Source organism: Podarcis melisellensis (assembly GCF_964234715.1).
Source record: "Podarcis melisellensis genome assembly, chromosome: 13".
NCBI classification, from domain to species: Eukaryota; Metazoa; Chordata; class Lepidosauria; order Squamata; family Lacertidae; genus Podarcis; species Podarcis melisellensis.
The window spans coordinates 6,363,767-6,387,379 of record NC_138545.1 but is presented as its reverse complement, the minus strand read 5'-3'; the positions used below and the strand labels follow the sequence as shown (position 1 = coordinate 6,387,379).

General features: G+C 48.3%; 1 protein-coding gene across 1 annotated transcript; it reads left to right on the top strand.

The window, feature by feature from the left end:
• Positions 1–139: 139 nt before the first annotated feature.
• On the top strand, positions 140–17,525 carry IRF9 (interferon regulatory factor 9). The gene is made up of 9 exons (XM_081887126.1): positions 140–246; positions 6,346–6,535; positions 7,545–7,731; positions 9,035–9,159; positions 11,626–11,728; positions 13,745–13,825; positions 15,412–15,786; positions 16,310–16,422; positions 17,387–17,525. Exons 2-9 carry the CDS (start codon positions 6,347–6,349, stop codon positions 17,513–17,515), a joined length of 1,302 nt encoding a protein of 433 aa, XP_081743252.1. The 5' UTR covers positions 140–246; position 6,346; the 3' UTR covers positions 17,516–17,525.
• The last annotated feature ends 6,088 nt before the right edge of the window (positions 17,526–23,613 follow it).

Genomic DNA, 23,613 nt, shown 5'->3' with positions numbered 1-23,613 from the left:
AACCGGCGCGCCCTCCTCTCTGCTGCCCCCTGGAGGCCGGAGAGGCGGCGGCAGCGATCACGTGATTTACGGGAAAAGAAACGGACCCGGGAGAAATGGGCGAGGGAGGGCGGGGCAGAAGGAAAGGGGGCGTGGCGAAGCCCAGAGGGGGCGTGGCGAAGTCCAGCTCAGCTGGAAGGTGAAAGCGCTGCTCGGTGTGTTTTGCGAAGAGGACTTCGCTGCAGGAGGGAGACTTGGAGATCAGAGGTGGGACATATATATATATATATATCACATTATATATATAAAAATAATAATATTTTCCTTTCCTTTATCATTCAACTTCCCTGCCTTAATTTTCTCCTGCCGCCTCCCCGAGCGCGTTTACTCGGGAGTAAGCCCCCGTTGAGTCCAGTGGGGCTTTACTCCCGTGCAAAAGTGCTGGCGGAGGATCGCAGCCTTCCTCGCTACTCCGCTGCTGCAGAGAAGAGTCTTTGCAGCACCCAAAAGTGCTTTATTCTTGCTATTATTGTTACTGATCGTGCCGTAATCCGGGCGTTGGAGCCGATTTGATTTGATTATTTGTCTTACTTTCAAGGAGGCCCATTGCAATCGACGGGGCTTAACGGGAGCCGTGGCCAATTTTTAAGTTCCGAGGGAGGCGAGGTCTGGATTCCCTTTAGTGAGCAATCCTGCGCGCCGCTGTTAATTGCGTTCAACTATTGTTTTTATTAACAAAACTAACCAAGGAAGAATAAGGAAAAAGAGAGGGGGAAAGAAGGGATAATAGAGAAGGACACCCTCTTCTGCCAGCCCAGTCTCTTAATCTCAGGGTGCAGAGTTCGAGTCCTACTTTGGGCAAAATATTCCTGCACTGCCGGGGGTTGGACTAGATGACACCCTGGGTTCCCTTCCAACTCTATGATTCTGTGAAAAGGCAATAAATAGCCAGTGATCCATCTATCTTAATTTAAACATGTTGTCGCACGCCACCCCAGTCTCTGAGAGGCAGTGGCGTAGCATGGGTTGTCAGCACCCGGGGCAAGGCAAGTAATTTGCACCCCCTAACCCGTGGATTTGCGCCCCCTAACCCGTGGATTTGCGCCCCCTAACCCCCAGATGTTGCGCCCGGTGCAGCCGGCCCCCCCTGCACCCCCCACGCTACGCCACTGCTGAGAGGTGCAAGAATCCGGGTGTTCCAGGTACACATATATATATACAACCTGAGCCTACGATGGAGGGGTTCACAGCCCTGGCGGATCCCAGAGAATCTTGCTTCAACAGCCTTGGATCCCAGCAGAGATCAGGCATTGATAGCTCTCTCTCTCTCAGCTGGCCAGCTGCCTTCTAGCACAACTCTGGCTTTTGCCTTTCTAAGTAACAGAGAGTTGAGAGAGGGGGACCAATCCGTTCGCCCTGTGGCACAGAGCCACTTTCTTTGTTCCCTTAAGGCACCATACCCAGAAACTCCCCCCCCCCTTGCTATTCCAGCCATTGAATCCTTGCCGGATCCAGGAATTAGGAGGGACTCAGGCTACTCCCCCCAAAAACCCCTCACAACAATAAAATTCAATATATGCCATCCAGATGTTCAGACAAGCTACCCGCACAAAATGGCCGTTTAGAAGAAATCTGTAGTGCTGCACGACTCCAGACCGTTGTGCAAGAAGGTGATGCATGTTGGAAGATTCTTTGATGTCCTCGCTTTAACACGGTTTCCCTTTTCTCTTCCACGTTTGCACCCCACCTTTCCTGCTAGAAGCTGAAGGTGGCTCACGTGGTCCTCCTCTCCCTCCTCCCTTTTGCCCTTACAACGCCCCTGCGAGGTAGTTTAGGCTGAGAGGCGGCGACTGGCTCCACTGAGCTCCATGTCTGAGGGAGGATTTGAACTTTGGTCTCCCAGGCCTTAGTCAGACGCTCAAACCATTGCACCACCCTGCCTTAGTTTCCTGTTTGCATCTCTCTCGTGCTAACTCCTTCCTTCCCTCTTTCCTTTTTAATGCGCGCAACTTGTTTCTTTCCTGCAATACTAATATGCTCTAGTCTTTTATTTTACTTGGCTGTTTTGTCCTTCCCCGGGGGGGTGGGGGTTCCTATGTCTCTCGTTCTCCCTGGCTACAGAAAGCAAAAAAAAAGCACCATTAAACAGGCCTAAAGTGGTGCGAGATTATTATTAAATGGTGTGTGCGTGCGTGTACACCTGGGGGACGGGATGGCGGTGGTGTAATGGCAGATCCCGAAGGATCTGGTGCTGTCCGCATTATCTGAGCAAACTTTTGTAGATTTGCAGACTGGTCCGACGCTGGTCTAGGGACATGAGTGGCGCTGTGGGTTAAACCACAGAGCCTAGGACTTGCCGATCAGAAGGTCGGAGGTTCAAATCCCCATGATGGGGTGAGCTCCCGTTGCTCGGTCCCTGCTCCTGCCAACCTAACAGTTCGAAAGCATGACGTGCAAGTAGATAAATAGGTACCACTGTGGCAGGAAGGTAAACAGCGTTTCCGTGCGCTGCTCTGGTTTGCCAGAAGCGGCTTAAGTCATGCTGGCCACATGACCTCCGCGGAAGCTGTACGCCGGCTCCCTTGGCCAGTAAAGCGAGATGAGCGCCGCAACCCCAGAGTCGGCCACGACTGGACCTAATGGTCAGGGGTCCCTTTACCTGTACCTTTACCTACGCTGGTCTACTCTGAAGCAAGCCCCTTTGAAGACGAATCGGGGAGCTGCTTCGATTGCCATGGGAATCTCTAATTTTAGGGAGGCGAAAGATCCAAAAGCATCTGGAGGACTGCAGTTTGAGGAGCGCAGCGTTGTAGATTTAGGCAGAATCACGAGATCCCAAAGTATGCATAGGGATTAGGCCTGGGCTGGTGCTGTGAGTGACAATAGCACTATTTATATTTCTCTCTGACACTATGAAAACACAATATTGTTATGCCTATTTACAAATGTACAGGTTGAGCCTAGATGGGACGTACACAGCTTAAACGCTCCCAGATGCTTCTGGTCTTCAGGGACAAAGCGAAAAGGCTGCAGCTTAGAGGCAGTAGCACCTGCCTTGTATAAAGAAGGTCCTGGGTTCGAGAAACGCCCTGCCTGAAACCCTGTACAGTGGTACCTCAGGTTAAGTACTTAATTCGTTCTGGAGGTCCGTACTTAACCTGAAACTGTTCTTAACCTGAAGCACCACTTTAGCTAATGGGACCTCCCGCTGCCGCCGGAGCACGATTTCTGTTCTCATCCTGAAGCAAAGTTCTTAACCTGAAGCACTATTTCTGGGTTAGCAGAGTCTGTAACCTGAAACATCTGACTAATCTGACCCAGTATAGCGCAGCTTCCTAAATTTTGATGTTTACAATCCCTTCTCTCAGTCTGCCTCAAGCCGCCTTCGCAATTCATCCTCCCAGCCGCCCGGATCACATCATCCTTTAGCTTGGGGCGTTGGCGGGGAGAGTTTCGGCGATTTCCCAGCCTCCTAGGAGGCTAGCTATCGACAGCAACCAGTCAGCCTCCCTTAGGACGGTAGCAAACTGGGCGAGCGTGCCAGAATTATTATGAAGGCGGTTGCCAGGATCCATTTACTTTCCCCTTTCTGCTATCGTCCCGCCTTGCAGCTATATTTCATTCTGCAATTTGACGTTGTTAATGTAATAACAAAAAGGTTTGTTTCCCACCCGACGGACACGCTTTCTTTTCCAGAAGCCACGGCCGCGCACGATAAGACGATAATTGCAAATTGTCTGTGCAGTGTAAGGGAAGCTGTTTTCGAGTGTGTGTGCCTCTAAGTGTTTCTGAGATGTTTTCCAAGTTACGGAGGACTACAGGATAGCAGCCTTGTTCAGAGTGAGGCCCTCGGGTTCTAGTCCAATCCTCAGCAAGGCCCCATAAGCCCCAGCGAGCGTGGCCAGCGGCGCAAGGATCATGGGAGTTGTAGTACAGCAACAACCAGAGCAGCCTTTCTCAACCTGGGGGTCCCCAGATGTTAAACTACAACTCCCATCCCCTCTAGCTAGCAAGGCCAGAGCTCAGGGATGATGGGAGTTGTAGTCTAACAACATCTGGTTGGACTACAACTCCCATCCCCTCCAGCTAGCAAGGCCAGAGCTCAGGGATGATGGGAGTTGTAGTCTCACAACATCTGGTTGGACTACAACTCCCATCTACAACTCCCATCCCCTCTAGCTAGCAAGGCCAGAGCTCAGGGATGATGGGAGTTGTAGTCTCACAACATCTGGTTGGACTACAACTCCCATCTACAACTCCCATCCTCTCTAGCTAGCGAGGCCAGAGCTCAGGGATGATGGGAGTTGTAGTCTCACAACATCTGGTTGGACTACAACTCCCATCTACAACTCCCATCCTCTCTAGCTAGCGAGGCCAGAGCTCAGGGATGATGGGAGTTGTAGTCTCACAACATCTGGTTGGACTACAACTCCCATCTACAACTCCCATCCTCTCTAGCTAGCGAGGCCAGAGCTCAGGGATGATGGGAGTTGTAGTCTCACAACATCTGGTTGGACTACAACTCCCATCTACAACTCCTATCCCCTCTAGCTAGCGAGGCCAGAGCTCAGGGATGATGGGAGTTGTATTCCAACCCACAGGGTGAGAACCGGGGGTCAAAGGCCACGTCTGAGATGTTCCTTCGCTGCCCAGATCTTCAGCTATGGAACTGACCCTTCGCCATTTTTTCCTTTCTCTCTTCTCCTTTTACAGATGCCCTTTTCCCCCAAACAGGCATCTCCTCTTCGAAAGCTCACAGAAGCCTCTTTAAATTTTATTTTGAACGATCAGACTTCCTTGTAGCAGACGTTTGCACCTGCTGGTTTTTGTCCCGCCCACCCCATTCAAAATGACACAAAACAGTACGAGGAAAAACCATGGGTGTCAGTCAATGGGCACAAAAGCGGTTTCAGTATTAAAAGTTTAGCCACGCAGCCGGAAAGAGTCGTCGGCTGCAGGGGGCCGGGGCCCTGACAGAGTTAACGCACGAAGTAAATATGAAACAATAGGCCTCGAAAGTGTCTTTGTGGGTTTAGCCACATATCGCATTACAGTGTTGTGTGGGTTTGTCAGCCAAGACCAAGTGCCAATTGTTTTGTACGAGCCTCGATTCTTGCGCTCCGTTCCCAGAGCTCTTCGCAGAGCTACAATTCCCGGCGCCCTCAGCAAACTACAGTTCCCAGGACTCTCTTTTTTTTGGGTGGGATCCTTTGTGTGGCGTGTACACAGCCTGCATCCCCCCAAATTACTTTTGGCAAGAGCCGGCTTTATTTTATTTTTCCCCAAAAATTTTATTGGTTTTCATAATATTATAAACAAACAAACAAGCACACAAACAAACATAAATCATAGCCTTATTGAAAATTACACTTATTAACTTTGTTAAATGACTTCCTCGCTTCCCCTTGGTTGAATTTCATTGCATGTCCTTTAAACGGTTTTCCAAATCCCAATTCATATGGAATTTAACTTAAACATTAACATCCTTAAATCTTCACCTTATGGAATCAAACATATTAATTCATCACTTAACATAAATAAAATCCTAAGCCAATTAAGGATCTGTAAGCTATTTTCAGTTAATCCAACTAAATAATTGTTAAATTTATTCCACTCTTCCTGATAATCCTGATACCCCAGGCCTGCTCATCTTGCTGGAACGAGGTACCTTCTTCCATAAAGGCCATTTTCCGAATTTCAAAATGGTGCCATTAAAAGCGGCGGGTTAAAATAGGTGGGTGGGACTTGCGATATCAGGCAGTTGGCAGGCGGCCGCCCCACACACTAGCCAAAGCCAGGTACGCAGTGGTGGGACCCAATAAGGATTCCAAAAGATCCCCCAAGCCAGACTTCCTCAACCTCGCCCCTCCAGATGTTTTGAGACTACAATTCCCATCATCCCTGACCACTGGTCCTGCTAGCTAGGGATCATGGGAGTTGTAGGCCCAAAACATCTGGAGGGCCAAGGTTGAGGAAGCCCGTCCCAACCCATGGGTAGGCAAACTAAGGCCCGGGGGCCAGATCCAGCCCATTCGCCTTCTAAATCCGGCCCGCGGGTGGTTCGGGAATCAGCGTGTTTTTACATGAGTAGAATGTGTGCTTTTATTTAAAATGCATCTTTGGGTTATTTGTGGGGCATAGGAATTCGTTTTTTTCCTTCAAAATATAGTCCGGCCCCCCACAAGGTCTGAGGGACAGTGGATCGGCCCCCTGCTGAAAAAGTTTGCTGCCCCCTGCCCCAAGCCTTTAATTTTTTCCAAACGAAGTATCATAATTAGACTCTCTCCTCACACCTTCCAGGCGATCCCTCCTCCCCGCCTGTGGCTGATCTCTGTATTCCGTCTCTCCCCCCCCCCCGCCGTCAAGGATGGCGACGTCTCGGCGCGGGGTTCGAAGGACGCGCAAGCTGCGCCAGTGGACCGTGGAGCAGGTGGAAAGCGGTCAGTTCCCGGGGGTGGTCTGGGACGACCCTCCCCACAAGACCATGTTCCGCATCCCGTGGAAACACGCGGGGAAGCAGGAATTCCGGCACGAGGAGGACGCCGGCTTTTTCAAGGTACTGTACCTGCGTTTCGGCGGGTTGAGCTGGATGACCTTTGAGGGTCCCTCCCCATCCTGCAGCTCTGGGATTCTGGCACCCACGGGAACGGGGCAGCATTAGTGGGAAAAGCAGAGACTTGCCGGCAGTGTGAAGATCGTTCAGAAGCGTTTGCGGCGTTCTGCCTCCCCTTCTTCCTGGTTCATTTGTCAATCTATTTATTGATTTTGTGCATAGCTGTCAACCGTCCCTTATTTGGCAGGAAACTCCCTTATCCCAGCGCCATGTCCCACTGCTGTCCCTTATTGATGATGTCCCTTAAATTTCCCGGGTTTCAAAGGAAGCAGCTCCTCTCCCTCCTTCCCTCCCTGCCGGCCAGGGAGGAGGGAGGCTCCAACTGGGTTGCTTGGCTGCGTTGCTCACCCAATAAGGAGCCTAAGAACGACTGGGGGGGTGGAGCTTGCATGCCTTGTGCTAATCAAATCGGCTACGTTGCCTGGGGACTCGCCTTTGCTCAGCACTTCCCAGCGGAGAGGGGACGGTGGTTTCCCTTGCTGCATCCCCTTTGCCGGGTTGCTGCGCTGTGGGAACCACTGCTTGAGGCTTCGTTTGGCTGCTGGCTGGGCTTTCTGCCTTTGGCTCGGAGGGGCTCAGATGTTGAACATACCTGTGCTCTGAAAATCCCTTATTTTGGCTGCTAATCCCTTATTTTCGAGGCTGCCGGTCCCTTATAAATTATTATTATTATTATTATTATTTTCAAATCTGTAACTTGACAGCTATGGCCAAAGCACTGCAAAATATCACGCTTCTGAGTCGCCGTTCTCACCGAGGTTGCAAACCTACGTCCTGCCTGCTCTGTTTTGGACTGCGATGGGGCGTGCTCCCGTCATGGCGGGGGTTGGGGGGGGGAATCCCCGCAGGTAGAAAAGCAGTATCTCAGGGGAAAGTCTGGGCTGCAGAGGAGCGTTGTGGTTGAGATGCAGTTGCAAGGAGGCTTGACCCTGTGTCTCTGTCTCTTCCCCAGGCCTGGGCCGTCTTTAAAGGAAAGTACAGGCCGGGCGAGCCCCTTGACCCTGCCACATGGAAGACGCGCATCCGCTGCGCTTTCTCCAAGAGCCCCGAGTTCGAGGAGGTGCCGGAACGCTCCAAGCTGGGAACCGCAGAGCCCTACAAGGTGTACCGCCTGGTGCCGCTGCCTGAGCAGGGCTTTGGTAAGGACATTGGCCTCCATTTCCCCCACGTCCTTCAAGTTTCTATACATCCTGCGCCCCAAAAAACTGCGTTTCCCTGTGAGGTAATGTGAGGGGGCGCCCCATATAAGCCCACCTTTTCTCAGAGGAAGGAAATTCATACGCCGTCTAAAGTGGGGGGTCCCTCCTCCCCACCGGTGAGGTTTAACAACCGAACCCTCTTCCCAGGGAACGATGGGAGTTTTAGCACTCTGAGGGGAATAGGGGTCCCCTTGTCAGCATCGCCCTTGAGCCAGTGCCGCCAACTGGACTCATCCACTTCAGCCCCGACTGGGCTAGGCGAGCTGGGTAGCACTTCCAGAGACCACCTTCTGCACAGGAACAGGTCAAAGTGCTGTGGGCTCACAGCTTAGAGTTGTGAACACCGGATTCACTCCAACAAGAAGACAGTCGTCGCACAGCAGAGTATAGCAGAGTATAAACGACTCGGAGAGCAGCTCTGTAGAATATCTTCTTTATTCTATCTACAACTATAATACACAAGTACCGTATTTTTTGCTCTATAAGACGCACCAGACCATAAGACGCACCTAGTTTTTGGAGGAGGAAAACAAGAAAAAAATTCTGAATCCCAGAAGCCAGAACAGCAAGAGGGATCACTGCACAGCGAAAGCAGCAATCCCTCTTGCTGTTCTGGCTCCTGGGGTAGCTGTGCAGCCTGCATTCGCTCCATAAGACGCACACACATTTCCCCTTACTTTTTAGGAGGGAAAAAGTGAGTCTTATAGAGCAAAAAATACGGTATATACAGAGCTAAATGAGGTCTAAACAAAAATGCTGAACTGCACTGAGTGTCTGTAGCTGCTCTTAGCAGCAACCTTATCTATACACACGATCTCTCTCTAACACTCAGTCTCTCTCTCTCTTTGATGTGAGGCTGGAGCGGAATAAGTAGAGAGCAGAAACCGCCCCTCCTCTCTGGAGAATCAGCAGAGAACATCAGCAGATTCTTGGATATGGGAGGGATGAAATCTCCTCACCCCTAAGAATTCTCAGCACCTTTATCGAACTACAGTTCCCAACAGGGTGGATTAACTTATTAACCCTCACAATAATTTCATTATTATCTGTCTGTCTGTTTCCAATAGTATAACCAGATCAGTGATTTATGATGTAACTGTAAAAACTACTCTGGAAATTTATTATTCCAAAAATGAAACATTCATCTGGTTGTAAATATTAAGATGATAACGGCAAGAATGAGTCTTTCTGTGAAAAAAAAGACTTAAGTCAAGTCTTACTAGTAATTTAAATCGATTTCAAGGGACCCCGCCCAAACCAAGGAAGACAAAAGCGCCCAGGCCAGAACCTTCCAGCGGGTCCTCAGAGAAGGAAAATGGTGATCCTGATAGCAGCCTCCCTCAGCCTCCAGCCGCCGTCTACAAGATGGTGAGTGCCAAAGGAGTGAAAGGATGAGATGCAATAGGAACGCTGGCATCTGGAGATGTCGCCAGGATTCGAACGCGGAGCATGCCGCATGCAGAGTAGAGGCTCTGTGCTCCAAACTGCAGACCTTCCCCCAAAAAAGTGGTTCGCAGTGGTGACAAGCGGAAGGGAACAAAACGCCGTGAACACAATAAAATATTGCATATCAAAATCTTTCATTTATTTTTTTTAAAACCCACATTGCAGAAATTCTGTCATTTAGTATAATGCAGTCAGTGAGAATATCAAAGTAAGCCTAGGCAAATGAAGGAATTTCCATTCGAAGTTTAAAACCTCCCAACTCTGTTTCTGGAGGGTTTCGATGGGGGATTAGTGCCACAACCACCCACCCCCCCAAAAAAATTCCCTCCCAGAGGTTTGTACCCCTCAGACTTCCAGCAGGGTCTCCTCTGATCAATTCCCCCCCCTCCGCCATTTCCACTGAAGCAAAATCTCATTATTTTTATTTTTAACTTCCTGGCTACTATCCCACTCTCCCCCATTTGCAATTTTCACACACACCCTGTAATTCCCCTATTCTCTTAGGCGAGCCTTTGCCAACTTGCAATTTCCATAAGCCCCGACCAGGACTTTGAGCGCGAGATCATAGAATTATAGAGTGGGATGGGGACCCACAAGGGTCATCCAGCCCAACCCCAGCCACGCAGGAATCATTTAATAATAATAATAATAATAATAATAATAATAATAATAATAATAATAATTTTTTTATTTATACCCCGCCCTCCCCAGCCAAGGCCGGGCTCAGAGCGGCTTACAAGCAATAATAAAAACAAGATGAATGATTACAACTTAAAAACAAAAATAAAATACAACATTAAAATAATGGAACATTAAAATATTAAAATGTAGCCTCATCGCAGGAGGAGAAGGAAAAGAAAGGGAAAAAAAGAGAGAGAGGGAGGGAATCAAATTGGCTCCAAGCCAAAGGCCAGGCGGAACAACTCTGTCTTACAGGCCCTGCGGAAAGAAATCAGATCCTGCAGGGCCCTGGTCTCATGAGACAGAGCGTTCCACCAGGCCGGGGCCAGAGTTGAAAAGGCCCTGCCTCTGGTTGAAGCCAATCTAACTTCCTTAGGGCCTGGGACCACTAGGGTGTTGTTATTTATGGACCTTGAGGCTCTCCGTGGGGCATACCAGGAGAGGCGGTCCCGTTGGTACGAGTGTCCTACGTGGGGCTCAAACCCATGACCCTGAGATCAAAAAAGCTCTGTGCTCTGCTGATGGAGCTATCCCAGGAGATATGAAAAGATTAGATGTAACAGGAACATCGGAAGCAGGCCCAGTGGCGTAGCGTGGGGGGGTGCAGGGGGGGCCGGGCGCAACATCTGGGGCTTAGGGTTAGGGGGGCGCAGATCCACAGGTTAGGGGGCGCAAACCCACGGGTTAGGGGGCGCAAATTACTTACCTTGCCCCGGGTGCTGACAACCCACGCTACGCCACTGAGCAGGCCTTTTTAAAATGTATCAGCAATATTTCGGAAGAGAGGAGCTGGAAACTGCTGCATCGATATAGGGGCAGCTAGATTATAGACCCCCCCGGCGTTCTGCACCCCCCTGCTTGAAGCAAATTGTGGTATTAGTGGGGTGCTTGGGTCTGTATTAAAAAGGACAGGGGAGCAATACAGTGGTATCTTGGTTCTCAAACAACTTGGAACCCAAACACTGCAAACCTGGAAGTAAGTGTTCTGGTTTGCAAACTTTTTTCAGAAGCCGAACATGCTCTGTTTTGAGTGTTACGCATCCAATTTGAGTGCCACACTTCCCTTTTGAGTGTTACACTGAGGTCTGTCTGTTTTTGCTATTTATTTCGTCTTTTTGTTTCTGCAGCTCTTTTTGTTCTGTTTTTGTGACTGTGTGAAACCCAGTTCAGCTACTGACTGATTGATTGTGTGACTGCAGTACAGTGGTACGTCAGGTTACATACACTTCAGGTTACAGACGCTTCAGGTTACAGACTCCTCTAATTCAGAAATAGTACCTCGGGTTAAGAACTTTGCTTCAGGATGAGAACAGAAATTGTGTGGCGGCAGCAGGAGGCCCCATCAGCTAAAGTGGTGCTTCAGGTTAAGAACAGTTTCAGGTTAAGAACGGACCTCCGGAACGAATTAAGTACTTAACCCGAGGTACCACTGTACATTGATTATTACTTTCATTTTATGGATCAATGGTCTCGTTTGATAGCGAAATTCATGTTAAATTGCTGTTTTATGGGCTGTTTTCCAACGTCTGGAACGAATTGTTCCACTTTGCATTACTTTCTATGGGAAAGCGTGCCTTGGTTTTGGAACGCTTTGGTTTTGGAACAGACTTCCGGAACGGATTAAGTTTGAGAACCAAGGTTCTACTGTATACCACAGGGTGGTGTGTGTGTATGAACACACCCTAATATCTCTTCTTCCCCCTCCAGGAATCCAGCTCCATGTTCGAAGCCATCGCTAGCCAGGCCCCAAACGCATTCGCCGCTTTGGTCGTCCCAAATGGGGAGATGAAACCTGAGTCCATGGAGTCAGGTGGGACAATTCGCATTTCCCTCTGTTTTGTGGCTCTGATTGCGGCGTGAGGAGATCCCCATTTCTCTCCCTGTTCACCCTTAATAAAACCTCCCAGAACAGGAGACCTGCTTCCTGGAAAATAAGTGTTCGCTTGAACCGAGAGAAGATATTCGACCTCTCGCTCCGTGGAAAGAAAACAGTGTGCCGAAATGTTTGATGCACCAAAGAAGCAGGCATTTAATGCAATGTTTGTACCACTTTAAACAGCTTCCCCCAGAGAATTCTGGGAGCTGTAGTTTGTTCAGGGTGCTCACAGAGCTACAGTTCCCAGAGTCCCCTGGGGGAGAGAAAATGAGTTTAATAGGTATCGCCGTTCCCAGCTCCTGGCAACAGAAATTATAGAATAGGGTTTACAGATTGACTTACTTTCCCCCCTCCTTTCCCTGGTCTTCTTGCAAATTAATTGCAGAAGGTCCAGAAAGGTAGGCAATGGATTATGGCGCCGTTTGTTCATTTCTAAGGTGCTAGCCCTCATTGCTGCTGTCTTAATTCCAGGTGCGTACGGGGAACTGGCTGTGGTGTATATCTGATTACAGGCATTCTCTTCCTCGTTAACATTCTACTTTTTCCAAATATTCCCCCCCCCCCACATTTTTATTAAATGTTGCAGTTTCAACATTCTCTCTCAAATTTGCAAATGCTTTAAAAATCAAAAACACACAAGCAAGCAATAAACAGAGCAGGTATGAAGGAATATATAATCTTGGGAAAATACGTGATATCAAGTACAGAGGAACTGTTGTGGGCTGTCAAGGTACTAAGACCATTATAATTTTAAATCTTTTTTCCCCTCCTTGTTCATAAAAACCCACAGTGCATCAGGAAGAGGCTAGCCACGCTCCTTTGTTCGTAAATATAACAAAATAATGCCACATTTGCCAAAAGCAAATGATTTCTACAAAATTGTAGTGATCAGGTGGGATTGCTGTGAGGAATTATAACAAATATAGAGTAAGCCATCTGTGTCAGCAATGAAAGCATTGCATTGACTGGGTTTAAACTATTTTGATATGATTCTTGATCAATCCACACCTCTGCATCCCTGTTCCATTTCTCTTTCTTGACACAGCCCAGTTGCACTTGAGGCGTTCTCAAAGTAAAGGAAGGATTGAACTCTGAGTAATAAGAATACACACAGAGGCTTGAACCAGCAAGACTCTGGGAAGGGTGTGTATAATGTCCACCCCCTGGCCCAGGTCGTTTTATTCACAAAAGAACTTTTTACAGAGTGTTTGTAAGAACCAATCAGATTTCTTCTGAGCATTTCAACAAACCCCAGGTGGGGACAAAGTTAAACTACGAAAACTAATTAAGCACACATATTTCTGGGGTAAACAAAGAACAGAACTACAAGCAATATATCTAAGAAGGATGGCCAGGAGGACAGTGATCATTATCACCTTCATGTGAGATCTGTTTCCTGGCCCTAAGAGCAACGGCCTGAGATTAACATATCGGAAAGGCTACTTCAAAGAAGCTGCCCACTATCTTTCACAGCCCAGGATGCAGGAACTGGCACCTGGCTGTATACATGACTTGTCAAGCAGGAGAAATGGAACAGGGATGCAGAGGTGTGGATTGATAAAAAATCATATCAAAATAGTTTAAACCCAGTCAACACAATGCTTTCATTGCTGACACAGATGGCTTACTCTATATTTGTTATAATTTTCATAGCAATCCCACCTGATCACTGCACATAATCTTAAACATGTGTCCATTTCTCAAGTAATTCTGTCTCCCAGTCCCTGCGGTACAAGGAATCTGTAGTTATTCCAGGCCCCCAAATAGACTCTGCCGTTGATTCCAGAAAAATGTGCCAACTGGGGGCCATTGAACGCTCCTGTCCCCGTGGTGTGGGCATCTTGGCATGGGAAATACCATTTTTGAGTTAATGTCTTAGGAAATGATTCCTTTATTCTGTGGAAAGGCTGGTTCCTCATTTCCTCTCCCCTTTCTGCTTTTCCACACTAGCGCTGGCTGTGAATGAGATTGCTGCCTTCCACCAGAAGCCAGAACCTGACCAGGCTGTGCCCATTTCAGAGACTGTTAGAGGTGAGTTGACGGAAGCTGGTGTCTTAGCTGTGCAGCTGCCTTGGAAAGGGTCTATAAAGAAGGCGCTGGGCTCCGTTCTTGTAATAATCACATTGTATGCAATATCAGCCTGCTCCTTCAATTCCCTGTGCTTTTAAAAATGTTGATAATTGGTTTTTTAAAATGATATTCTGCTGCTGCAGCCCTGGAGTCGCTGCTAAGAGACAACAGAGCAGCCTTTCTCAACCTGTGGGTCCCAGGATGTTGTTGAACTACAACTCCCATCACCCCTAGCTAGCAAGGCCAGAGCTCAGGGATGATGGGAGTTGTAGTCCAACAACATCTGGGGACCCACAGGTTGAGAACCGCTGCAATAGACTTCCAGGCATGGCCAAACCTGGCCCTCCAGATGTTTTGGGACTACAACTCCCATCATCCCTACCTAACAGGACCAGGGGTCAGGGATGATGAAAATTGTGGTCCCAAAACATCTGGAGGGCCGAGTTTGGCCATGCCTGCGACGGTCTCTGAATCTAAGCGATAAATAATATTTTACTTCAGTGTGTCAGAGGTTAACTCCTCCTGCTTTTATTGGAGGCGGGGCTATGCAAATGATATTGTGGGCAGTCCCCTTCAGTGGGATGAGTACTGTTTTTCAGGGACGGGGTGGGCGGGTGTGGAGGACTCCCTGGTCCTGAATGGGGTAACTGTGCCCCTGAAGGACCAGGTGTGCAGCCTGGGAGTCATTTTGGACTCACTGCTGTCCATGGAGGCGCAGGTCAATTCTGTGTCCAGGGCAGCTGTTTACCAGCTGCATCTGGTACACAGGATGAGACCCTCCCTGCTCGCAGACTGTCTGGCCAGAGTGATGCATGCTCTGGTTATTGCATTCTACTTGGGGCTAGCTTTGAAGGTGACCCGGGAACTGCAATTAATCCAGAATGCGGCAGCCAGACTGGTGACTGGGAGCGGCCGGCGAGACCACATAACACCGGTCCTGAAAGACCTACATTGGCTCCCAGGATGTTTCCAGGCACAATTCAAAGTGTTGGTGCTGACCTTGAAAGCCCTAAACGGCCTTGGTCCAGTATACCTGAAGGAGCGTCTCCAGCCCCATCGTTCATCCTGGACACTGAGGTCCAGCTCCATGGGCCTTCTGGCGGTTCCCTCCCTGTGAGAAACGAGGTTAGAGGGAACCAGGCAGAGGGCCTTCTCAGTGGTGGCACCCATCCTGTGGAACGCCCTCCCGTCAGGTGTCAAGGAAACAAGCAATTATCTTACTTTTAGAAGATATCTGAAGGCAGCCCTATTTAGGGAAGCTTTTAATATTTGATGTTTTATCGTGTTTTTAATATTCTATTGGGAGTCGCCCAGAGTGGCTGGGGAAACCCAACCAGATGGGCGAGGTATAAATATTATTATTCTTATTATCCTCTTACAGATTCTACCCTCACACAAACAGGCCGGGAAAGGCCCTGGGGATATTATGCAGACTGACACCCCGCCAAAAAACCCTATAACAGCTCTCATAATCCTTATTATTTGTACACATCGTGTCCAGAGAGGCAGTAGCTGACCCTCTCATTTTCCTTCTTCTCGTCTTCCAGGCAGTCCAGGGAACTTCTTCGTCATCCTGTCCGTCTCCTACGGCGGCAAGGAGGTCCTGAAAGAATTGCTGCCAGAGGGAGAGTTCCTGGTCACTTCCGCCGCAGCACCTCTGGGAACGTCCAGCAACAGCATGCTCCGGGTCGTGCTGCCGCCTGCCTCCAGTCTCGAGGACGCCCAGAAGGAGGCCGGCATCTGCCGGCTGCTGAAGGACCTGGAGAAGGGCGTCATGGCGGCCAGCAACGCGGAGGGGATTTTCGTTCAGTGCCGGGGCCGAGCCAGCATCTTCTTGCGTGGTCCGGGGGGCACCCAGCCCCACAGGAAGCTGCCCAGCAATGCCTTCCTTCAGCTTTTCAGCACCAAGGCATTTAAGTCAGGTGAGGCTGAGCCAAAGGCATAGCTGTCAACTGTCCCTTATTTGGCGGGAAACTCCCTTATCCCAGCGCCATGTCCCACTGCCGTCCCTTATTGATGATGTCCCTTAAATTTCCCGGGTTTCCAAGGAAGCAGCTCCTCTCCCTCACTGCCTGCCGGCCAGGGAGGCTCCAACTGTGTTGCTTGGCTGCGTTGCTCACCTAATAAAGAGTCTGAGAACGACTGGGGGGGGGGAGCTTGCATGCCTTGGGCCAATCAAATCGGCCGCGTTGCCTGGGGACTCGCCTTTGCTCAGCGCTTCCCAGCGGAGATTTGATGGTGGTTTCCCTTACTGCATCCCGTTTGCCGGGTTGCTGCGCTGTGGGAACCACCGCTTGAGGCTTCGTTTGGCTGCTGGCTGGGCTTTCTGCCTTTGGCTCGGAGGGGCCGCTGGGAGTCTATTGCCATATTCATTTGACAAAGCCCGATTTGGTTCTGGTACTTCCCGCTGTATCATGCTGCTCTCTTTTCATTTTCCGCCAACAGCACTGCAGGAATACTACCTGGGCCGTGGGCCTAAGCCTGAGCACCAAGTCACTCTCTGTGTCGGGGAGGAATTGGGGCACGACTGCGTGGACAGCAAGAGAATCGTCATTCAGGTGAGATTTATTAAGTGTCGGCAAGGTGGACACACATTGTTCAGTTCAAAGTGTTGGTGCTGACCTTTAAAGCCCTAAACGGCCTCAGTCCTGTATACCTGGAGGAGTGTCTCCACCCCCATCGTTCAGCCGGGACACTGAGATCCAGCGCCGAGGGCCTTCTGGCGGTTCCCTCATTGCTAGAAGTGAGGTTACAGGGAACCAGACAGAGGGCCTTCTTGGTGGTGGCACCCGCCCTGTGGAACGCCCTCCCTTCAGATGTGAAGGAAATAAGCAGCTATCTTCTCTTTAAAATACATCTGAAGGCAGCCCTGTTTAGGGAAGTTTTTAATATTTAATGCTGTATTGTTTTTAACACTCGATTGTGAGCCGCCCAGAGTGGCTGGGGAAACCCAGCCAGATGGGCGGGGTATAAATAATAAATTATTATTATTATTATTATTATTATTATTATTATTATTATTAGTTGGGAAGAAGCCTGCCAAGGGTGGAGACACAAGACATGCCATGCAGAGAATGTAAGAAATAAATGCATTTTGGGCCAACAATGCTAGGGAGAAGGGCAGAAACACATTGCGAGTGCAGGACGCCGAAGTAAACCTATTTATTCTGTCAGTTTTCTAAGCTTTGAGGGCAGAGGTGCATTCTGCGTAGCGCATGGGGAAATCACAGCAGAGACTCAATCTGGGTAGATGGAAGAGACGTGAGTTATGGCATCTGGGAGGTGGATAAGTCATATTTGGAGGAAACTAGAGCAGGGTAGTAGGCAGAATTTGGAGCGGAACAGCATTCAGGACCAGCGTGCCCAGTCGATTGTGGCGCAAGACGTGTTGGGAAACGGTGGCGGGTTTTTAGACGCGAGTGATGGGAAGGACGCTGGTCCAAACGGTGAGCGGCCTATGCAGTCATTCAAAATTTCTGGAATCATTTCAATGGTTGCTTTCCCCCTCTTCTTTGCTCACAGATGGAGCAGATATTTGCTTCGGCCGCAGTCTCTCCTCCCGTGGTACAAGCACCTGCCCCCCAGGTCCTCTTGGTCGTTTCGGAGGCCTCCGCGGGGAAAAGGGATGCTCCCGGGGCACCTGAATGCTGAGATGGCAAAGAAATCACCTGTCCTGTCCTCTGATTTTGGGGGCTGCTGACCTACTTGTGGTACAGACCCATCCAGGGTCTTGGAAAAGTTCCTCGGAGCGGCGCCTCCTATTCCTGCCTTATTCTCTCGGGCGGGACTTCCTACTTTACTCATTCCTGCAAGTCGGAACAACTTCTACCTGTAAACTTGGCATTATGTAGAAAAAGTGTGAAACACTAGAGCAGAAACCCTGGTGGGAATTATTTCCTGGTGATATCCTGAGATGAGAGCGATCGCTTTTCCTCTCCTAATTAGCACCGATAAGCTCCTCCTCCTCCTTTTCCCAGCTGAGGAATGGCTGGGAAGTAATACAAAACCTTGTGGGGAAAAAAACCCCTTTTTTTTGCCTCCCTCATTCCCATCCCTACTGAGCTCATGCCTTCTTGCACTTTATTAGTATCTAGGAAAATGTGCGCTTAGACTATCTTTCACGCTTGCTGTGTGGATCTGAAAATATTTGTTTAAATAATAAAGTTTTATTGGATATGGACGCTGGAATCTGGTGTGGGAGTTTTGAATCATGTGGCAGAGAATCCCACAGGTTTCACGTTTTGTGAGGTAGTGTTTTTTTCTTTATTTTTTGTCTGCTTGAATCCTGACTTTCAGATAATCCTGATCCATAGCTATAAGTAAAGGTACCCTTGCCCGTACGGGCCAGTCGTGTCCAACTCTAGGGTTGTGCGCCCATCTCACTTAAGAGGCCGGAGGCCAGCGCTGTCCGGAGACACTTCCGGGTCACGTGGCCAGCGTGACAAAGCTGCTCTGGTGAGCCAGCACCAGCGCAGCACACGGAAACGCCGTTTACCTTCCCGCTAGAAAGCGGTACCTATTTATCTACTTGCACTTAAAGGTGCTTTCAAACTGCTAGGTGGGCAGGAGCAGGGACCGAAAGACGGAAGCTCACCCCGTCGTGGGGATTCGAACTGCCAACCATGCGATCGGCAAGTCCTAGGCACTGAGGTTTTACCCACAGTGCCACCCGCTATAGGCACCTTAAAAAGCCATTTTATCCAGAATGCAACCAGAGAGGGGGCCGCTAGACAGATTCCATTGTGTTCTCAAGTAACACATCCCAGGGAACACTCTCATAGGCATCAATTAAGCATTTTCCTTTCACTGAACTGAACTCTGCAGCCTTTTCCCCAAAATTCAAAAACGATAATGGAAATTCACTTAAAACAAACAGAATCCTTGGGGTTTCTTCTTTCGATCTCTTGCTTTTCAATATTGATCTGGGCGTTTACTGCTTTGAGTTTTCAAAATGTGCATGCCAGGAACAGGCAGAAGTCAATTAATTTTCTTTCTTAAATTGTTCCCCAACCCATTTGTTCCTCTCTTTTACTATGTTCTTGTCACTTTTTATATGCCGTCTCTGTTGGAAATACGAGGAGAGGAGCTTTACAAAAAGAGAGAGAGAGACCATCCTCTCCTCCAGCTGTAGTTGCCCTTTTGAGACCTTGAAGTTTTCACAATAGGAAGTGAAAGTGAAGTTTTTACAATGGGAAGTTAATTCAGTTCCCACATCAAAAAAGCAAATACCTAGCCCAAGATCCATGCCCAAATTGACCAGTTACACCCCTTAGTCCTAATAATCCTTTACTTGGAAGCACATTTCATTTAGTTTGGTCAGATTCTATGTAAAGGGCTCCCTAAAAAACGAGTATGATTCTGTGTTACGTAACTCTGGCGCTGGACTCTTCTAAGCCTCACATGTGGTTGATGAGTCACCCTTATTTTCCCTGTGGTTTCCCTGAACCGATACTCTGCTTGTTTGCTGATTCATGCATGTGTGCTCATCAGTCATCAACGGCTGCAAAAGCTGTTCAGTGGGAATAACCAGTTTACTCTTGAAATAAAAAAATTAAGGTTTTATATATATATATATATATATATATATATATATATATATATATATATATATATATATATATATATATATATATATGCAGGTTTTGGTGTCCTCGGGTGTCTTCCCGTGTAAAAGTTGGGGTGTCTAGGCGACGTTTCGACGAGGTCTCACTCGTCATCTTCAGGCTGGTGCTTTCGGCTTCTTGTTACTGGAACAGAGCAGGATCTCAGTGTTTGAGTTCCTATAAATACTGTTGAGGGGGTGTGGTGTATAGCCTCCAATGTTCTGGGCAGAGAGGAAGTTCCCAGGCTAGTGTGCCTTTTCTTCTTTTGTTCCTTAATTACTTGAGGGATATCCTGAGTGATTTCTTGAGTGATATCCTGAGTACCACTTAGGTGGGTCATTCGGTGTGGATTAGTTGCTAAAGTCTTTGTGTCTTGACCTCTTGAACTTTGTGAAGAGTTTTTCTGAGAAGATGGCTGTACTGCACTTAGTTGTGCTCTGGCTTGGCTTCGTGTATAGGGGCGAGCTGTGGTTTTGTGGCTTGTGTCAGCCAGATCTGTGTAGGGATTGCAGGGGGTCTATGAAATACCCTGCAAAGTCTGCCCAGCCACGTACATTGGACAAACAAACAGACGAATAAATGCACGTATCGCAGAACACAAGAATGCCGTCAAAAAAGAAGAAAAAACTTCCTCTCTTTTCCAACACATGAAAGAAACAGGACACGAAATTAATTTTGCAGATTCCAAATTGCTCTTTAACATGGAACATCACCACAAGAGAATAATCATGGAAGCCATCGAGATAGAGAAACACCCTCACAACATGAACAAGCGTGACGACACATCCCGCTTGCCAGACATCTGGAAATTAGCCCTCCCCACAAAAACTGACACCAGATCCAGAGGCACACAGAACGCCATCACCAATCAACCACACCAGACCCAAACCCAGACCCTCTCCACAGATAAATTACAGACACCATCCAGTAGCCAAACCATGGAGGCACCTCCGGATGCTGCACCCCCCTGCAATCCCTACACAGATCTGGCTGACACAGGCCACAAAACCACAGCTCGCCCCTATACACGAAGCCAAGCCAGAGCACAACTAAGTGCAGTACAGCCATCTTCTCAGAAAAACTCTTCACAAAGTTCAAGAGGTCAAGACACAAAGACTTTAGCAACTAATCCACACCTAATGACCCACCTAAGTGGTACTCAGGATATCACTCAAGAAATCACTCAAGATATCCCTCAAGTAATTAAGGAACAAAAGAAGAAAAGGCACACTAGCCTGGGAACTTCCTCTCTGCCCAGAACATTGGAGGCTATACACCACACCCCCTCAACAGTATTTATAGGAACTCAAACACTGAGATCCTGCTCTGTTCCAGTAACAAGAAGCCGAAAGCACCAGCCTGAAGATGACGAGTGAGACCTCGTCGAAACGTCGCCTAGACACCCCAACTTTTACACGGGAAGACACCCGAGGACACCAAAACCTGCATTCCTGTACCCGTGAAAATCTACGAAAGCATATATATATATATATATATATATATATATATATAAAATAAATGTTCATAAATGTACCAAGCAAACACGTACATAAATATATATACCACTTGTCTGAAGCAACACAGGAAAACGGCCATGAAACCATTTTGACTCCCAAACTGACCAAATGATTTCTCTGCAAGGTCAAGGAAAATGGAAAAGCTTCCCCATTGTCTTTTCATTCACAAATCCTGTCTTAAGGGTATGTCTGTGTATGAATAGGGTGAGCCTGTGACCTGGCTCATGAACTAAGTATTTATCATTACAAAATACTAGCCAGGCTCCCCAGGGTATCCAATCAAGTAAGCATTAACAGGTAACCTGCCAGACAGGAGGTAAACAATGCACTCAGATTTCTGTTGTAGACCGCCTTTTCTGTGATGTAGGTATGATGTGTCTGGAGGTGGTCTTGGATTCTAGGGCTGGCAATTTAAAATATCTATATAAGGGCGGGCACACCTGGGTTCTGGGTCCTCCTCCTGCGTGTGAAGGGGGCACCCTGTTGCAACAGTTCAATAAAGATCAGGCATACTAGTTGCTTTGCTTCTCAATAATCTCTGGTTGGCCTTTGTTATTTTCTCCGAGCGATGGAGAACCTACAAAGGACTCTATAAGAGCTCTTGTGTCCCCCATAAGGGAATAAGGGCAGATTTTTGTTTATTACACTCTCATTGCTACCCTAGGCTTCCAGTGTTTTGTGTCTCCCATCATTTAAAAACAAAACAAACAAACACAATTGGGATCGTAATGGCGTCAGCGGTTTTTGTTTCAGATAAGAACTCTGCTGGATCAAGACCAAAAGCCTATCTTTTCTGGCATCCTGTTCTCCATAGCGCCCAAGTGAGAAGTCTGCAAACAGGACTTGAGGGCTGAAGTGTATTTCTTATTGATCTGGGATATTTTCATCCCATTTTAATTTAAGATGGTGACAGCAGTCACAAAATTAAAGGACGCCTGCTCCTTGGGAGAAAGGCAATGGCAAACCTAGACAGCATCTTAAAAAGCAGAGACATCACCTTGCCAACAAAGGTCCGTATAGTTAAAGCTATGGTTTTCCCAGTAGTGATGTATGGAAGTGAGAGCTGGACCATAAAGAAGGCTGATCGCCGAAGAATGGATGCTTTTGAATTCTGGTGCTGGAGAAGACTCTTGAGAGTCCCATGGACTGCAAGAAGATCAAACCTCTCCATTCTGAAGGAAATCAGCCCTGAGTGCTCACTGGAAGGACAGATCCTGCAGCTGAGGCTCCAAGACTTTGGCCACCTCATGAGAAGACTCCCTGGAAAAGACCCTGATGTTGGGAAAGATGGAGGGCACAAGGAGAAGGGGACGACAGAGGACGAGATGGTGGGACAGTGTTCTTGAAGAGACCAGCATGAGTCTGACCAAACTGCGGGAGGCAGTGGAAGACAGGAGTGCCTGGCGTGCTCTGGTCCAGGGGGTCACGAAGAGTCGGACATGACTAAACGACTAAACAACATTTTCATCCCATTAAAGGCTTGCACAACATACAGTCACTTAAAACCATAACCCAAAAGGCAAGGCACAAAAGGAAAACAGGATGGGGAGGGAATTGGAAGGGAGTTGGAAGGGTCCCTGTGGGTCACCTAGTCCAACCCCCTAAAATGCAGGAAGGAGGGGAGGGGAAAAAACAGTTCCTAAAGTTATAAACAGAGGTCTGTATGATGGACAAGCACTTTCGGGAGAAGATTTGCTCTCAGCAGAGTGAATGTACACCTCTCCACCTGCTGCAGTTTTTTCATTTTTTGGCAAGGCCAGGAGTGCAGTGCAAAAAGCCGCCTGGCCAATTAGAACAATCTGTACGTAAAAACTTGAAACCCAGTTTGCTTATTTCCTCCTCCCTCTCAATCCATATTCCTTTTAGATGGTAACCCTGGGGAGCCTTTAAAAAAACCCCAACAGTAATCTGAAGCTGCTCTTTTTTCCCATTGCCCTGTAGCCTTATGAGGCTTTGCCCTCGGGTGGGAAATATATTGCGCCTGGGAAAGGGAAGTGGGAGTCAAGAGACACTCAAGGAATAGTTTCGGAGAAAAGGCTTTTATTTCTACCATCCATGAACTTGTTGAAGGAGCAAGTGTGATAAGTCACAAAAAGCATGCACGAAATTCACAGTCCTGTGCACAAGCACAGTTCCCTTTCCCTTTCCAGTTCCCTCCTCCTTTCTCCTCCTTCCAGAGTCCTGCCCCATGAGTTCCTCTGAGCATGAACAGAGAGCTGTCTTGGGACTATTGGGACTCTTGGCGCCCTTCCCAGGAAAGGGGTTTCAGAGTGTTCAGATCTGTTTCAATCTCTTGTTCTGGCATGGTTCCCAGACAGAAAGCAAGTTGCAATGTGGTTCTTTAGCAAGGCCAGAAGGCATGAGAAAGGTCTGAGAAACAATGGACTGTTCTCTACCTTTTGTTACAGCAGAGCCAAATGTTTCTGATGCTTAGCTGCTGAGAAAATGATTTTGAGAAGCTTTGAGCCTGCTTTGGTGGGGGGTGACTTCGGGCCTAGGTGAGGTCACCTGCCCTCACCTTCCTTCAACCCTAGCTGGACAAAACAGAGAGTGAAATCAATCAATCACCTTGAAATAATTGAGGAGAACTTGCCCTTATTTTTCTGGCAACTGATCTGCATTTTTTTAA